Raw genomic sequence first — 17,588 nt, forward strand, 5'->3', positions numbered from 1 at the left:
TTTAGAACAGCTTGAAAATAAGAGACTTTTCTAGAATGGGGTGGCAGCTAAAGTAGCTTCTTTTTCTTTCTTTCAGAATGCTCAGATACATCAGTTCCTTAAACATCAGTTCCTTAATATACATGTGAAATTTGAAAACTGTACATTCGGTGAGATTAAATTTTATATACAACTAGCAATTGTCCAGCTTTGTTGCTCATTATTTTCAAGCAAGGCTAAAGTGTTCAACATGAGAAAATGTGATACATTTGATACAGTGCGGGGGTGGGAATGGATGGGCAGCTCTTGGTGGTACTGGACTTCCACAAGGCCGTGTCCACCCAGAATCCATGCTGGCAGGAGGGAGGCAGAGGCATCAAACCAAACCTCTCACCAGGCAGCCCAGGAGGGGCAGCTGTTCCTCTTGTGACAGCACAGGCCCATGAGGCAGTGTCTTCTCTTTGAGGGGAGCTGGTCCGAGTCTAGTTCACTTCCCCAACAAGTCCATGCTGTCGCAATAGCTTGTTAAGTCTTTCAATTTCTTGTTCCTATTGCAAAAGCAGACAAACACTGGAATTTACTTTGAGCCTCGCCAGGAATGTGACAATCATTCAGTGAGCCCCAGGCACAGGACCACAGAGATGAATGAAAGCTACACTGTCTGTGGCATTCAGTCTGCTGAGGAGACTGCTAAAATCAGATAGGCTCCACTAAGCAGCAGTGACAGCAGTGAGAAGACAAAGGTGGGGGACGTGGCAGAGCCCTGGGATGTGGGGGTGGGCACAGCTTCAGGGAGGATGTGACTCCTTGGTTGGATCTGAAAGGACAAGGCAGGCTCAGCCCAGGGAAGGGCGCTCTAGGCACATGAGCAGCGCTGTGCTGCAAGCGGGTGCTGCAGCAGAGGCCAGCTTCCCAGATGTCTTTTTTTTTTTTTTTTTTTTTTTTGAGACAGAGTTTTGCTCTTGTTGCTCAGGCTGGAGTGCAATGGCGCGATCTTGGCTCATCGCAACCTCCGCCTCCCAGGTTCAAGCGATTCTCCTGCCTCAGCCTCCTGAGTAGCTAGGATTGCAGGCATGTGCCACCACGCCTGGCTAATTTTTTATTTTTAGTAGAGACAGGGTTTCTCCATGTTGGTCAGGCTGGTCTCGAACTCTGGACCTCAGGTGATCCACCTGCCTTGGCCTCCCAAAGTGCTGGGATTACAGGCATGAGCCACCACGCCCGGTACCCAGATGTGTCATCTTACCTTCTCAGAGCAGCTGAACTCAAGGTGTTGAATCTTGGCGGCCAATTGTACATTCATCTGTTTTAACCTTAAGAGTTGCCGTTCTGAACGTGTCTTAACTGAGATGATAATCCCTGAAATAAAATTGGGGGTCTCAGTGATACTGGTTTCTAACTTAACCACTCAGGAAAAAAATCTGTATTCTTACACCTGTATAGAGTTTGGAGGAGTGGTGACAGACACGCGAGACAGTCATCACTTTAGGGCATCAGAACTGGGAGGTCAGGGTTTCGTGTCTGAGTTACTTGGTACCCAGTTATGCAGTATCTCTCTTTAGCTGGCATGGCTGAGAAATCCTTAAAAATAATCACTGACAAGATGAGCATTAGGCTTCTTAACCTAGAACCTGTTCACAATCACATGGGTGCATAGCAGCGGTGTTCATAGATGCCACGAAAGCACAGGCTGGGAAATGCCCCCTTTCCCTATAACAGGCATCTTCTGTAGGAACTGAAAGGCTTTTTTTCTTTCCTTTGACAAGAGTCCAGTTTTTTTTTCTGTTTTTTGTTTTTTTGAGAGGGGGTCTCGCTCTGTCACCCAGGCTGGGGTGCAGTGGCACAGTCTTGGCTTATTGCAGCCTCCAAATCCTGGGCTCAAGCGATCCTCCCACCTCAGCCTCCCCAGTGGCTGGGACTACATGTGTGCACCACCACACCCAACTGATGTTTGTATTTTTTTTTTTTGTAGAGATGGAGTTTCACCATGTTGCCCAGGTTGGTCTCAAACTCCTGGGCTCAAGTGATCCTCCTGCCTCAGCCTCCCAAATTGCAGGGATTATAGGCATGACCACTGCACCCAACCTGTTTTTTATTTGCTTGACGTAAACCTGCTCATAACCAGCTCCTAAAGGGCTGAAGAGGAAGAAGGGAGGAGAGGGAGGTGAAGGGGCAGAGGGGAGGCCTCCATAACAGGAGCCACTGTGAGCTCAGGCACCCAGAGTGACTGCGCAGCCAGGCCTCGGATGTATGCCTGAGCCCCCACTCTCCATCCACAGCCTGGGAGTGCAGGAGACCTACCATTGATGATCCGGGCCACCCGCCACAGCCGAAGCAGAATCAGCAGGCCCAGAGCCTCAAACTCGTGCTTCTGGAACAGGAGGACAAGATCGAGGACGAATGAGACCACCACCACGACGGCATCCAGGATCTCAAACTTGTGGTGAAAGAACTCCAGGCGGAAGACAAATAACTTAAAGATAATCTCTATCATAAAAAAGGCCAAGATGGTGATGCTCATGTAGTGGAATACCTGAAGGGGACAAGGAACCACAGTCAGGGGAGATTGGGCCTCTGGGAGGTCAAGCTGCCCTCGCATGCACCTGCCTGGTCACCAGCAAGATAATTCATCTGTTGGACAAATCCAGATGCCCAGTGCTGGAAACACAGCTGTGAACACCACAGATGAGGCACCTGCTCTCTAAAGGGCAATTAGGCAATGTCAGAATTAAAGCATCCTCTAGACCCTTTGGACCAGCAATTCCATGGCTAAGAACTTACCCTACAGCTGAGCTCCTGCGTGCACAGGGACTAAGGATATTTACTGCAGCACTGTTTGCAGAACAAATACTTTCTGCATTGTTTGTAAGACAACAGAAATGTCCATTAGACAAAAATGTCCATTAGAAGTTACTCTTGAAATGAATGGTGGCACCTCCATATGGGGCCCTAAGGACACAGTTGTTAAAATGATTAAGCTGGGTGTGGTGGCTCGAGCCAACAGTCCCAGTTACTCAGGAGGCTAGGTGAGGCCTCCTGCCTAGAGCCCAGTTTGAGGCCAGTCTGGGCAACACAGCAAGACCCCATCTCTAAAATAACTGAATGAATGAATGGAGGCAGATCCATATGTTCCAATTAGAGTGATCACCGAGGTAGGTGGAAAGTGAAAAGCGTTCCGAGATCTTGATCTTGTCCTAGCTGGGCACAGTGGCTCATGCCTGTAATCCCAGCACTTTGGGAGGCCAAGGCAGGCAGATCTCCTGAGGTCCGGAGTTTGAGACCACCTTGGCCAACATGGTGAAAACCTGTCTCTACTAAAAAAATACAAAAACTTAGCCAGGCGTGGTGGTGCATGCCTGTAGTCCCAGCTATTTGGGAGGCTTAGGAGAATTGCTTGAACCCGGAGGAGAGGTTGCAGTGAGCCAAGATTGCACCACTGCACTCCAGCCTGGGTGACAAGTGAGACTCTGTCTCAAAAAATTAAAATATAAAATAAAATATAAAGTAAAATAACCAGTCCTCACACCAAGATAACCATTTCCAGATCTGGGGCAGGGGAGGTACAATGTGGGCAAGGACGTCTTGTGCCAGAAAGCAAGGAAGTCTTCAAAGACATCACAGAGTCATGTCAACAGGACCCAGCAGTCAGCTTGAAGAGGCTCACAGTGACAACATTTGGGACAATCTGAACATTGAAAAGAATGACTGAGATTGATTGTAACACAGTGAATAAAAAAAATTCAGTGTGGCACATACACCCATGCACACATACACACACGTGGGAAAACAGGGAAGTGCTTTTTTTATAGAAGAGTACTGACTACTAAATGTAGAAGGAAAGACAGAAAATCACCATTTTGCATTCCCTAGTGTAGTCACTGACTCAGGCAAGGATCACCAACAGATGCCAACTGGGGAAGAGGATATTTGCATGCTACCAAAGCAGTACTGGGCAGATCATTTACCACTGCAACGGGAAAAATGCCCCTGGCCAGTGGAGCAGTCCAGCATTTACTACCTAAATCAAGTGACCCAACTGAGTGGGACCCCTGGCGTGGTGTGCCTCCTGAAAATGCCACATCCAGAACATCGCCAGCCAATGAGGACTCCCTGCTGATCAAGCCCTGGACCTAACCGTGGTGTGCAGGAAATAAAGAAACAAGGCAGGAGACCTCAAAATCATCAGACAAATCCAGAACATGGGACATTCTACTGGCTGGGCTCTTCCAAGAGTCATTGTCATGAAGGAAAAAGAAAAGCAGGAGGATTTCTCTAGATTAAGAAAGCCCAGGGAGGCCGGGTGCAGTGGCTCACACCTGTAATCCCAGCACTTTGGGAGTTCAAGACCAGCCTGGGCAACACAAGGAAACCCTGTTTCTACAAAAAGTTTAAAAATTAGCTAGGTGTGGTGGTGCATGTGTGTGGTTCTAGCTACTCAGGAGGCTGAGGTGGGAGGAAGGCTTGAGCCCATGAGATCAAGGCTACAGTGAGCTGTTAGGTGCTCCTGCACTCCAGCCTGGGTGACAGAGCAAGACTGTCTCAAGTAAAAAAAAAAATAAAAAATTCCAAGGAGACATAACCAAATAGAATATTGGAATTCTCTATCCTAGTTTGAAAAAAAGTGCCATTAAAGACATTCCTGGGCTGGGCACAGTGGCTCTTGCCTGTAATCCCAGCACTTTGGGAGGCCAAAGTGGGCAGATCACTTGAGGTCAGGAGTTCGATACCAGCCTGGCCAACATGGTGAACTCTCATCTCTACTAAAAATACAAAAATTAGCTGGGTGTGGTGGCGGGCACCTGTAATCCCAGTTACTCTGGAGCCGGAGGCAGGAGAATCGCTTGAACTCAGGAGGCGGACGTTGCAGTGAGATGAGATAGTGCCACTGCACTCCAGCCTGGGCGATAGAGACTGTCTCAAAAAAATAAAAAGAGACATTTGGGATGAGTGAATAAAAGTGGTTGTTAGGTGAGACTATTGATCTTATTTTAGGTCTGATGATGCTCTCATGGCTCCATGGGAGAAAAACCTTATTAGGCACGTTGAAGTATTTAGGAGTGAAGGGTTGTGATGTCAAATGGCCAGATGGAAACGTGTGTGCATCTGTGGGGATGTATAGTGACAACGCAAACACAGCAAAATGTGTCTTTGCCATTTTTCATAAAAAGTTGAGAGAAAAAAAGACAATAAGTATGGCAGGTATGTTAATGGATTCTATTAAAAATAGAGGAAGAGAGCCAAGTGCAGTGTCACACGCCTGTAATCCCAGCACTTTGGGAAGCAGAGGTGGGTGGATCACTTGAGCCCTGGGGTTCAAGACCCAGTCTCTGAGAAACATGAAAACAATTATTTAGGAGAAAACAGATGGACAGGGAAGATTCTCCTTCTATGCCGGCATAGGAGATGTCACAGGGCTGCCTCTGGGAAAGGTATCAGGAAGAAGTTTAATATTTCCTTCTGCCTTTTTCACCACTTGCAAAGACATACATTTGCATATCAATTCCATTTTGTTTTTCCAAAAAAGGGCATGGCGGGGGTTGGGGGGGGGAAATGCCTTTTTTTTTTTTTTTTTTCTGGAGACAGTTTTGCTCTTGTTGCCCGGGCTGGAGTGCAGTGGCGCTATCTTGGCTCACTGTAACCTCTGCCTCTGGGGTTCAAGCAATTCTCCTGCCTCAGCCTCCTGAGTAGCTGCGATTACAGGCGTGCACCACCACGCCCAGCTACTTGTATGTATTTTTAGTAGAGATGGGGTTTCATTATGTTGGCCAGGCTGGTCTCGAACTCCTGACCTCAGGTGATCCACCCACCTTGTCCTCCCAAAGTGCAGAGACTACAGGTGTGAGCCACCATGCCCAGCCAGGGATGATTTTAACTCTCCTGATCTCCTCCCTTGGCACTGAGACAGGGTGTGTCCACCACCCTTTGGGTGAACATCTGGGATGGGCTTAGTAACTGAATCAGTGAATAAACAGCACATCTCCTGATGGCCCAGCAAGGGGACCATGCAGACCATCAACAGAAGACAGGAGGAATGCCCCTCCTGACCCAGAGATGGCAGAGTGGATCCACCCCACGTGCTCCAGCTCACTAGCCTAGCATCGCCCAGGATTCCAGCCATCATGTGAAACAAGGTTTCCTGCTTGTAGTAAATGCTAATCCATAATCTGGAAAGGAAGATGAAAACACCTATCAAACTACCACAGACCTTGCTACTCCAAGTGAGGTGTCAGCTGCTCCACTCTGCACCCCTTCTGTGCAGATAACACAAGCAAAACATATCAGTAAGACCCCAGAAAAGCTGTCAACCCCTACCCTGGCAGCATAGTCATTCTTGTCGGGCTCGATGATCTTCAGGTCCAGGATGAGCTCAGCAAGCACCAGGAGGGCATCCAGAACCACCAAGCAGATGATGATGACCTGTGGGCCAAGGGAAGGTGCCAGAGACCATGAGACCCACACAGAGGCCCTCCGTCTCCCATCATTAAGAGCTGGCTTGGAAGCATGTGGGTGAAACCACTGGGCAAAGCCATTAAGGATGGGAGGCTACTGCCATAGCTCGCCAGAGGCCCCACCAGGATGGAGGCTGTGCAGGGCCAGCTCCTCTCTGATAGAAGCTGCCAGCCTCCTTCCTGCCATCCTCCTGGCCTGCTCTGCCTCTAGGCGCTGCCCACCCTCCCTGCCCTCCCAGAACATCTCTGGCTCATTTTCTGACCTTTGGTCACTGTTTCTCAGATACCACCTCTCAAACCAAACTGCCCATACCTAGATGGCAACAAATAATCAGGTTTTTAATTTTTTTATTATTATTATTTTTTGAGACAGACTCTTGTTCTGTCATCCAGGCTGGAGTACAGTGGCATGATCTCACCTCACTGCAACCTCCGCCTCCTGAGTTCAAGCAATTCTCCTACTTCAGCCTCCCGAGTAGCTGGGATAACAGGCACACACCACCATGCCTGGCGAATTTTTGTATTTTTAGTAGAGACGGTGTTTCACCATGTTGGCAGGCTGGTCTCAAGCTCCTAACCCCAAGTGATCCACCTACCTTGGCCTCCCAAAGTGCTGAGATTACAGGCGTGAGCCACCGTGCCCAGGCAAGTTTGTATTTTTCTATTCCTGGGGACTGCTGTTGCTGGGGTGCTCACAGAACAGATGCTCAATAAATAATTCAACACAGCCCTGCCTTGGCAGTCTGAGTCCTGGAAGGGACCTTGGGGACTGCCGACTGCAGGTTCCTCGGCTACAGGGACGGCTGCTGTGCTTACAAACCAGCTTCTGCCCGGAGATGTGAGGTGCCTGCCCCAGCTCACGTGTGCTCACAGTGGGTGAAGAGGGTGAAGGGGAGAAGAGTCCCAGTGTCCTGGAGAATTCAGGAGAGCTGCTATGGGAAACACAGCCTGGTGGGCTTTGTGATGGGCTGACAGAGGACAGGTGGGGAGCAGTGTGGAGTGGGTGGGTGGTCTCACTGATGGCGGCTGTGGGAAGCAGCTGGTGGTGATGGCAGTCACGGTGACAGCTGGTGATGATGTTGGCGAGGGCACTGATGGCAGGGTGGAGGTGACAGCATTGGGGATACCATAATGGCAGTGGAAATGCAGCAGTGGGAGGAGCCCCAAAGGACCTCGAGTGACCCCTCTCTTCCCTTGGAAATTCCAGGCCATCACCGTCCCCCCCAGGGCCTTGCTGCTCACACTGTCAGATCAGTAGATTCTGGCCTCTGAAAAAATTAATCTGCCATTATCTTGGCAATTTCTGCAGTTTCAGGTTAAAATTAAACAAGTTCAGGCCTCTGCCAGAACAGACTATTAATCCTTTGATCCTTTCAACCTGTAGGTAATTATTTCAGTAATTATTTTATGACGTGGTTTCTTGTGAATATTGCATGGCAAATTGCTTTGTAATGAAGTTTTCACACATATTCAAATTCAGCAAGCTTAATAAAGGTGCAAGCCTTTAGTGGGGTTTTTGTTGTTGTTTTTCCTTGGTTTTATTTTGGAACTAAAGGGATCTGAGAGCTCATGTGAGGTAAAACCAAGCCGCAGAGCTACAAGGAACAGACCCAATATTCAGCAATGAAAAGGATGAGGTTCTGACCCACGCTACTATGAAATCGTCATACTAAGTGAAAGAAGGCAGACAGACAAGATCACACATTATATGATCCCATCTAATGAAATGTCCAGAAATGGCAAATCCAGAGACAGAATGCAGGTTCACAGTTGCCCAGGGCTGGGGGAGGGGGAATGGGGAGTGACTGCTAATGGGTACCAGGTTTCCATTTGAAAATGCTCTGGGGCTGGGCATGGTGGCTCATGCCTGTAATCCCAGCACTTTGGGAGGCTGAGGCGGGCAGATCACCTGAGGTCAGGAGTTCGAGACCAGCCTGGCTAACATAGTGAAACCCTATTTCTACCAAAAATACAGAAAATTAGCTGGGCATGGTGGTGTGTGCCTGTAATCCCAGCCACTTGGGAGGCTGAGGTAGGAGAATCGCTTCAACCTGGGAGGCGGAGGTTGCCGTGAGCCGAGATCGCACCATTCCAGTCCAGCTTGGGCAACGAGCGAAACTCCGTCTCAAAAAGAAAAAAGAAAAAAAAAAAAAGAAAATGCTCTGGAACTAGATAGTGGTGACTTGTACAACACTGTGAATGTGTTAAATAAATGCCACAGAATCATTTACTTAAAAATGATTGTTATGTGAATCTCACCTCAATTTAAAAAAGAAACAATGCAAAAGAAAAATGAGAGACAGACCAACCCAAGGTCACAAAACTACAATGCCAGGGTAATAACCCCGGCCTCTATGAAAATTCATCCTTGGGGCCCTGAATCTGCCGGTTCACAGGGAGTGTTGCTTCTAAGGGGAACCAGGTCACAAGGAAAATTGCTGAGAATTCAGAGAAGCTGCTTCGTTCCAAATCCTCACCCTGGCAAAGACTGCAGAGTCCGCGCCGTGGGGCGGCCAGTCCTGGGCTCAGCTCCCAGCTCCCCCATCTGCCTGGACCTTGGACACATCTCTCAATGCTGGAAGCTTCAACGCCCTCTCAGGGAAAATGGGGTGGGCCACATTTTCTACCCCAGAGCAACAATGGGAGCATGATGTGAGTGAAGTATGAAGAGCGCTTAGCACAGGGCTGGCCTGCGGTGCATGGGAATGAAAATGAAGCTCCCTGACTCCTGGGACCACTTTCCCTTGGCTCGACTCTGTCCTGTCATTCATGGCTTCCTTGGGCCCTGAATCACCCCATATTCTCTCCCTTGGTTGTGCCATCCCATGTAAGAAGGGACCGCAGTTAACTATTAATATATCAAGCACCTTGGCCATCTCAAACCACCCAAGAAAGGGATCCCAGGAGCTTCCTGGATGCCGATCCTACCTGCACAGACTACAACCCCTGAGCCTCACCACCTACTCCAGTGTGGCCTCACTGCTGCCACCAAGTCCCTCTACAAATCTGATCTCCCACCCACACACTTAGAGCTTTCAAAGGCAGCCCATGACCTGTGGATGACCTTCCCTGGCCTCTTCTCTTGCCAGTTGTCTGCTGGTGACACCCACACCCGATCCACGTGCACCCTTCTCAATTCCTGCAATGCTGCCGGTCCTCGGCAAATGAAGCCCCTCTACCTGGAAGCCTCCCACGCCATCCATCCGTGGGGCTCACTCCTGCTCAGCATGCAGGTGTCACCTCCTCTGACTCAAGTCCCTGATCAGGTCCCCCCACCCCCAGGACCTCTCAGAGCCCCCCCTCCTTCCTGTGGAGGGCTTCTCTCTATTTGTAACCAATGTGTGTCTCGGTGATGGCTCCTATCATTCCTGCCTCTCTGCAGCCTGCCAAATCCTCAATGAGGGCAAAGATGTGTCTGCCACATTTGTCACTGTACACAGCAGGTGCTCAATAAGTGACTGTTGGGTGGGTGAATAAACACCTCCACTCACTTTATGACAGGCATTCATCTTTTTCCCCAGCAGGAGTGTCTCTGGGTGTCCCAGCTCAGGGACCAGTCCCCAGCCCTAAGCCCAGGCAGGAGGGGGATATCCTGATGGGGCGGCCCAGGGCTCCGTTGCAGCTGCAAGGAAGCTGGTTCTTTCCTTCTGCTCCTGAAATTGAGGGTTTGGGATTTCAGCCCCAACAACTTAATAGCATGTTTCCTTTCCCATCACAGCCACAGAGAAGCTGGGTCGCCAGGCGCTCTGGCATGTCAGCTGGCTTGCTTTGCTGCTTTCAGCCACACAAGAGTGGGGGAAAAAAAGACCAAAATAAATTTTTTTTCTCTTTTACCCTGGAATAAAGTCAGCGATGGAAGAGGCAAGGGCTACATTTCTCTGCTTCCAGAAGAGGGACAGGGTCTATTTCAGCCACACAAGTGTGGGGGAAACAAAAAGACCAAAATACATTTTTTTTCTCTTTTACCCTGGAATAAAGTCAGTGATGGAAGAGGCAAGGGCTACATTTCTCTGCTTCCAGAAGAGGGACGGGTCTATTTTGTTTGGGGACACCTGCAGTAGCATCCCCCAAATGCCCACCTTTGAGAACTGTGTGCTTCCCTGTGGTCCCCAGACCTGTGCCCTCCCGGGACTTGAATGTGTTTCCAGGCACCCAGACATAGGCTCTGCCACCTTGGGGATGGGGATTGGGTCCAGAGAGGGCTGACCAGACTCCACTTGCATTTGTCCTTCAAAATCAGAAATGTCCTTCTAGACTGTGTACGGTGGCTCACGCCTGTAATCACAGCACTTTGGGAGGCCAAGATGGGAGGATCACTTGAGGCCAGGAATTCGAGACCAGCCTGGGCAACATAGCAAGATCCTATCTCTTAAAAAAAAAAAGCCCTTCTAAATGGCGGGACATGGCCAGGCATAGTGGCTCACGCCTGTAATCCCAGCACTTTGGGAGGCTGAGATGGGTGGATCACTTGAGGTCAGGAGTTTGAGACCAGCCTGGCCAATATGGTGAAACCCCATCTCTACCAAAAATACAAAAATTAGCCAGGTGTGGTGGCAGGCACCTGTAATCCCAGCTACTTGGGAGGCTGAGGCAGGAGGATAGCTTGAACCCAGGAAGCAGAGGTTGCAGTGAGCTGAGATCATGCCACTGCACTCCAGCCTGGGTGACAGAGCAAGACTCTGTCTCCAATCAATCAATCAATCAATCAATGGCAGGACAGTTGGCCGGGCGCGGTGGCTAATCCCTGTAATCCCAGCACTTTGGGAGGCTGAGGTGGGTGGATCACCTGAGGTCAGGGGTTCAAGACCAGCCTGACCAACATAGTGAAACCCTGTCTCTACTAAAAATGCAAAATTAGCCAGGCGTGGTGGCAGGCGCCTATAATCCCAGCTACTCAGGAGGCTGAGGCAGGAGAATTGCTTGAACTCCACAGAAAGTTCAGTTCCCTTTGCTCGTCTGTGAGGACCACCCCAGCTCTGCTTTCTCCCTGCAACCACGCCTGGAGGCTATCAGCAGTGGGCTAAGGCCAGGACAGGCAGGTATTTTGGGCATCACTCCACAAGAGAGACTGAGGCCCCCAGCGTGATGGGTCTCCATGAGGCAGGGGAGCCTCTGGCACTGAGTGTTCGCAGAGTGAATGGATGAGTGTTTTTTCTGTCTGTTTTTTACCCTTTATTTACTTTTTTTGTGTGTGGTAAAATTTGCATAACGTAAAATTTATCATTTTAAAGTTGGTGTAAAATTTAGTGACATTCAGTCCATTCACAAGGTTGTGTAACCATCACCACTATAATTCCAGAACATTTTCATCTCCTCAGATGGAAACACTCCCACCTGTGGCAGCCGCCAATCTGCTTCCTGTCTCTATGGATTTGCCTGTTCTAGACATTTTGTATCAATGGAATCCTACACTCTGGCCTTTTGTGTCTGGCTTCTTTCCCTCAGCACCATGTTTTCAAGGTTCATCCACATTGTGGCATGGATCAGCACTTCTTTGCTTTTGATGTTGGAATCATATTCCACTGTATGGATAGAACACATTCGGTTTAACACTCATCCATTGGTGGACCTTTTACTTTTGGATCATGGCTCTTTTCTCCCTGACAACTTGAGATCTGCCTACTGCGTTCCCAGCACGGTACAGGGTCCCCGGCACGTTGTAGGTGCTGGGCAAACACTTGTAGAATGAATGAGGCAGTGGCCAAACGGGCTCAGCCTGGCCACCTGCCTCACATTCCCTGATGGCTCTCCTGCCAGCTCTGGGTATCCCAGACTCCTGCCCCACCTACCTGAAACCTGTGGGAGCTGAACAGTTTCCTCAACGTGCCCCTGAAGTCAAGGGGGGCCCTGGGCGCGGGGCCAGGGGCAGGGGCAGCGTCAGGGGCTGCAGCTCTGCCTTCCTCGCCTGAGGCTGGTGTGGGTGGTTGCTGCTCCTCCTCCTCCTCGTCCTCTTCATTCTCCCATTTCTTGTAGTTGATGTTCCAGGCATGGTAGTCATCCCCCACGACCGTGAAGTGCCTTAAGAACTTGCTCATCCTCTCAGCGGGAGCCACCTTGGCCCTGCGGGTGACTGCCTAGAAGGCGGAGACAGAGAGCAAGAGCTTCAGGCAGTTGGCCACTCAGAGCCCACATGGCCCAGGCTGGGCCAGGCCACTGCAGGTGAAGATGGTCCTGGGTGCTTAGAACCCCCTGCAAGCAGAGACCATGAGGTCACGGTGGTTTCTCATGCTTTTATTTTTGGAATCCAGGGTCTCAGTGTCTATGAGGCAACAGGAAACTCCTGCCCCCAGCAGGCCTGTCACTGTGGTCTGGTTGGCAGTAACCAACGGAATCAGTACTGCAGCCCGGCCCCAGAACACCCGCCACGGGCCCATGTATGAATACCGGAAGGGCCGCCCCAAGGTTCAGAGACATTACAACCTGGAAACTGGAGGGGCCAGTGGGCAGGGCGTGGGGAGGGGAAGCCAAAAGTAAAAGTACCCAGAGTTTCATAGAGAAGTCACGAGATCCCCACCCATCACGCCACACATCCTGACGGGCGCATGGCAGACAGACATTTTCCAAGTTCAGCCAGTGCTATTCACACAGACAGTTGTTTAAAGCAAAAGCAAGTATCCCTGTGCCCTCTCTCCACTTTACCCAACTTGCCCTACCAGGTATCAAATTTACATAAAGTTAAATAATTGAAATGTATAGGTAGGAGTGCAAGAACAGGCTACATGACTACTGGAACAGGAAGAGAGAGCTTAATGTCCCTGAGGGAGCCTAGAGGAGATGGGGTGGCCGTCCAGACTCACGGGAAAGAAAGGCTGGAGAGGCTGGGACACCTGGCTTTCTCAATAGGAAAAAAAATCCATTCCCCACCTTGCCCCCCCCACAGAATATATCTGAGATGCACTTACATGAATGTGTAAAGTGTATTTAAAAAGGAACAACTTAAAAAGTCTTAGAACAAAATGCAGGCCAGTAACTTCATGAGCTTAGGATAGGAAAAGATTGCTTAAATAACAGAAAACACCACAAAATAGGCTGCGTATGGTGGCTCATGCCTATAATCCCAGCACTCATCCCATGGGCTAAGGTAAGTGGATTCCCTGAGGTCAGGAGTTTGAGACCAGCCTGGCCAACATGGCGAGACCCCATCTTTACAAAAAATACAAAAATTAGCTGGGTATGGTGGCGCATGCCTGTAATCCCAGCTACTCAGGAGGCTGAGGCCCCAGAATCGCTTGAAGCTGGGAGGCGGAGGTTGCAGTGAGCCAAGATCACGCCACTGCACTCTAGCCTGGGCAACAAGTTGAGACCCTGTCTCAAAACACAAATGAACAACACAAAAACAAACACAAAATACATAGATTTGACTGCATCAAAACTAAAAGCTTTACTATGACACCTTCCACCCCCAACACCCTACAAAGTTATAAGACATACCACAGACAGGGTTAAATATTTACAATGTATGTGATAGACAAAGAGTAACCAGAATATATAAAGAAATCTTATAAATCAAAAAGAGAAAGAAAAACTCCATGGAAAACCGGGCAGTGGACGTTAACAGGCAGGTCATGTAAGAGAAAACTCAAATAGCCAAGATGCTTATCCCCAATACTACTCAGAAAAACGCAGCGTGAAGTAACAATAGCACATCTTTTCACTCCTCAGGTTGGCAAGAGTCTTAAAGTCTACATCAAATATTGGTGAGGGCGTGAAGCAATGGGGTCTCTTGAACACTGAAGACAGAAACAGGCACCAGCACCATCATTTTGGGGAGAAATTTGGCATGATCTTGTCAAGTTGAAGTTGTGTGTATCTTTCTGAATGATCTAGTGATTCTATCCCTACATAGGGTCCAAAGAGAAACTTGGGCACATGTGCTCAAATTGGTGACATGTTCAAAAATGTTCATTGCAAATATTCACCTAGTTGGGCAGGTGTGGTAGCTCACACCTGTAATCCCCACACTTTGGGAGGCTGAGGTGGGAGGATTGCTTGAGCCCAGGAGCTGAGACCAGCCTGGGCAATATGGCAAGACCCTGTCTCCAGAAAAATAAAAAAAATTAGCCAGGCATGGTAGCATACCTGTAGTCCCAGCTACTTGGGAGGCTGAGGCAGGAGGAGTGCTTGAGCTTGGGAGGTCGAGGCTGCAGTAAGCCATGTTCTCCAGCGTGGGCAACAGAGTGAGACTCTGTCTCGAAAAAAAAAAGAAAAAGAAAAAGAAAATTTATCTACATGTGGGAGATAGAGGAATGAATATTCTCTGTTCATGTAATGGGACACTATATAGCAGTTAAAATGAAATAACTGCGTCTCAGTATGTCACTGGTGATGCTCATGTGTACCCACTCGGCAGCACTGAATACAGTAGACCAATCACTTCTTTCTTCAAATGCTTCCTTCATTGGCTTCTGGGATGCCACAGCCTTCTGGTTTTCCTCCTACCTCAGTGGTCGTTTCCTGTTAGTTTCTTTTGGCCAGTGGATATCTTAGAGGAAGACTTTACATTCAATTTTTTCTTTTTTTTTTTTTTTTTAAAAAGGATCTCACTTGTCACCCAGGCTAGATGCAGGGGTGCAATCATAGCTCACTACAGTCTTGAATTCCTGGGCTCAAGCAATTCTCCTGCCTCAGCCTCCCAGGTAGTTTGGACTATGGCACACTATAAAGTATCTGACTAATTAAAACAATTATTTTTTTTAGAGATGGGGTCTTGCTATGTTGCCCAGGCTGGTCTTAAACTCCTGGGCTAAAACAACCTTCCAGCCTCAGCTTCCCGAGTAGCTGGGATTACGGGTACATGACACGGTGTCTGGCTTACATTTAAGTATTAAGTACAACTGTATACCCAGCACCTAGAAAAATGCCTTGCACTTAACAGACACTCAAAAATACTGTTTGTTAAGCAACAATGAATCTAGCAATGTGGATAGCTCCTTAAAAATGTGGATTGTAGAAGAAAGATATGGAAGAATAAGAACAATGTCATACCACTTAAGTAAAAATGTTAAATATATGGAAAATATTATATATTGTTTTGGAATGTGTAAAAGCATGAGTGTAAACATACACAAGAATGAGATTTCTGCTTCTGGCCTTATTACACTATAGAGTAACTAATAACAGATTATCCCTCCTGCCATAACCAATTATAAAACTGGATAAAATATGTGAAATTTACTGTGATCCCTTAGAGAAGAAAAATGAATGAGGCAAACCCTACAATCATCCTGGCTTTGTGCCTGGAGGTAATTTCTGGACTGTGAAGGCAAAGACTACAGTTCAAAGCTACTGAGTCTCCCTCCCTTCGGGAATCTGCATGGCAATGTACCAAAAATAGGAAAGCTATGCAGAGGAGGAGACCCCAAAATATGGACTTTGGCTGAGTCCTAAACATCGTGTATGTGGAACAAGATTTCATGAGGCAGGGAAAAATATAACTTTCAGGAAAAAAACCCCTTGGGGTGCTGTGAGCTGAACAACTACCAGAGATTACATAGGACTGGGTTGGGAGATATGTAAATTCCCAGCAGCCAGAGTAGAGAGACCTCATTGAACACCCTAAGCATTCAGCAGAAATCCCAGAAAAATTATGCCTTATGAGTAGACCTAATCTAGCTTTATAGGAAGGGCCACGTTATACTCATCCCAACAAAGCTTAAAAATAAGCCTTGAAATGAACAAGCTGATCCCCAAGTAAATTTACTGCCTGTTGGAACAAAACTCAATACTTTATTAGGAAGACAACAACATAAACTCAACATCATAGATGCATACTGTCTAGCATACAATAAAAATTACTAGACAGATAAAGCTGAAAAATGTGGCCCACAACTAATAAAAAAAATCAGCTGATAGAAGATTAAAAATGGTTGGGCACAGTGGCTCATGCCTGTAATCCCAGCACTTTGGGAGGCCGAGGTGGGCAGATCACCTAAGGTCGGGAGTTCGAGACCAGCCTGACCAACATGGAGAAACCTCATCTCTACTAAAAATACAAAATTAGCTGGGTGTGGTGGCACATGTCTGTAATCCCAGCTACTTGGGAGGCTGAGGCAAAAGAATTGCTTGAACCTGGGAAGCAGAGGTTGCAGTGAGCTGAGATCACACCATTGCACTCCAGCCTGGGCAACAAGAGTGAAACTCTGTCTCAAAAATAAAAATAAAAATGTACAGAGATAATAGAACTGGCCAAGAAAGACTCGAAAACAGATATTACAAATATATTCAAGGATTTCAAGGAAAACATAAACTTAATGAGGGAACAAATAAAAATCTTAATAGAGAAATGGAACCTACAAAAAAGATACACATGGCTGGGCATGGTGGCTCACTTGTGTAATCTCATCACTTTGGGAGGCCAAGGTGGGCAGATCACCTGAGGTCAGGAGTTCAAGACCAGCCTGACCAACATGGAGAAACCCCATCTCTACTAAAAATACAAAATTAACTGGGCATCATGTCACATGCCTGTAATCCCAGCTACTCAGGAGGCTGAGGCAGGAGAATCACTTGAACCCGGGAGGTGGAGGTTGTGGTAAGCCGAGATTGCACCATTGCACTCCAGCCTGGGCAACAAGAGTGAAACTCCATCTCACAAAAAAAAAAAGAAGGAAAATAAAAAGATCCAGATGGATATTTTAGAACTGAAAAATATATATACGAAATGAAAAATCACTGGATGGGCTTAACAGCTGATAACATATTACCAAAGAAAAGATCAACGAGGCTGGGCACAGTGGCTCATGCCTGTAATCCCAGCACTTTAGGAGGCCCAGGCGGGTGGATCACAAGGTCAGGAGATCGAGACCATCCTGGCTAACAGGGTGAAACCCCATGTCTACTTAAAAAAAATACAAAAAAATTAGCCAGGCATAGTGGCCGGCGCCTGTAGTCCCAGCTACTCAGGAGGCTGAGGCAGGAGAATGGCGTGAACCCAGGAGATGGAGGTTGCAGTGAGCCCAGATAGCGCCACTGCACTCCAGCCTGGGCGACAGAGTGAGACTCTGCCTAAAAAAAAAAAAAAGAAAAGATCAATGAACTTAAAGACAAGGTAACAGAAAACATCAACTGGAAACACAGGGAGAAAAAAAAGCTGAAAGGAAAAATAAACAGAGCCCCAGGGACCATATCTACTAGTTTAACATAGGTGTACCTGTAGTGCAT

At 48.0% G+C, this 17,588-nt stretch overlaps 2 protein-coding genes across 6 annotated transcripts in view; one reads left to right on the plus strand and one right to left on the minus strand.

The window, feature by feature from the left end:
- The window catches only part of TCTN1 (tectonic family member 1), a 42,596-nt gene extending 42,417 nt beyond the window's left edge, over positions 1 to 179 (plus strand). For all 4 annotated transcript variants that reach the window (XM_012510096.2, XM_030821379.1, XM_030821381.1 and 1 more), the window contains one exon: positions 77 to 179. The gene's annotated coding sequence lies outside the window, so the exon portion shown is untranslated. The remainder of the gene's footprint in view (positions 1 to 76) is intronic.
- Positions 67 to 17,588, minus strand: part of HVCN1 (hydrogen voltage gated channel 1) — a 39,601-nt gene continuing 22,079 nt past the window's right edge. For both annotated transcript variants that reach the window (XM_030821382.1, XM_030821383.1), the window contains exons 4-8: positions 12,218 to 12,502; positions 6,292 to 6,396; positions 2,281 to 2,512; positions 1,226 to 1,338; positions 67 to 527 (exon numbers count right to left, since the gene is read on the minus strand). In XM_030821382.1, coding sequence (XP_030677242.1) covers positions 462 to 527; positions 1,226 to 1,338; positions 2,281 to 2,512; positions 6,292 to 6,396; positions 12,218 to 12,502 — 801 coding nt within the window. In that variant the 3' untranslated portion in view covers positions 67 to 461. The remainder of the gene's footprint in view (positions 528 to 1,225; positions 1,339 to 2,280; positions 2,513 to 6,291; positions 6,397 to 12,217; positions 12,503 to 17,588) is intronic.

The sequence above is a fragment of the Nomascus leucogenys genome, chromosome 10, assembly GCF_006542625.1.
Source record: "Nomascus leucogenys isolate Asia chromosome 10, Asia_NLE_v1, whole genome shotgun sequence".
Taxonomy (NCBI): domain Eukaryota; kingdom Metazoa; phylum Chordata; class Mammalia; order Primates; family Hylobatidae; genus Nomascus; species Nomascus leucogenys.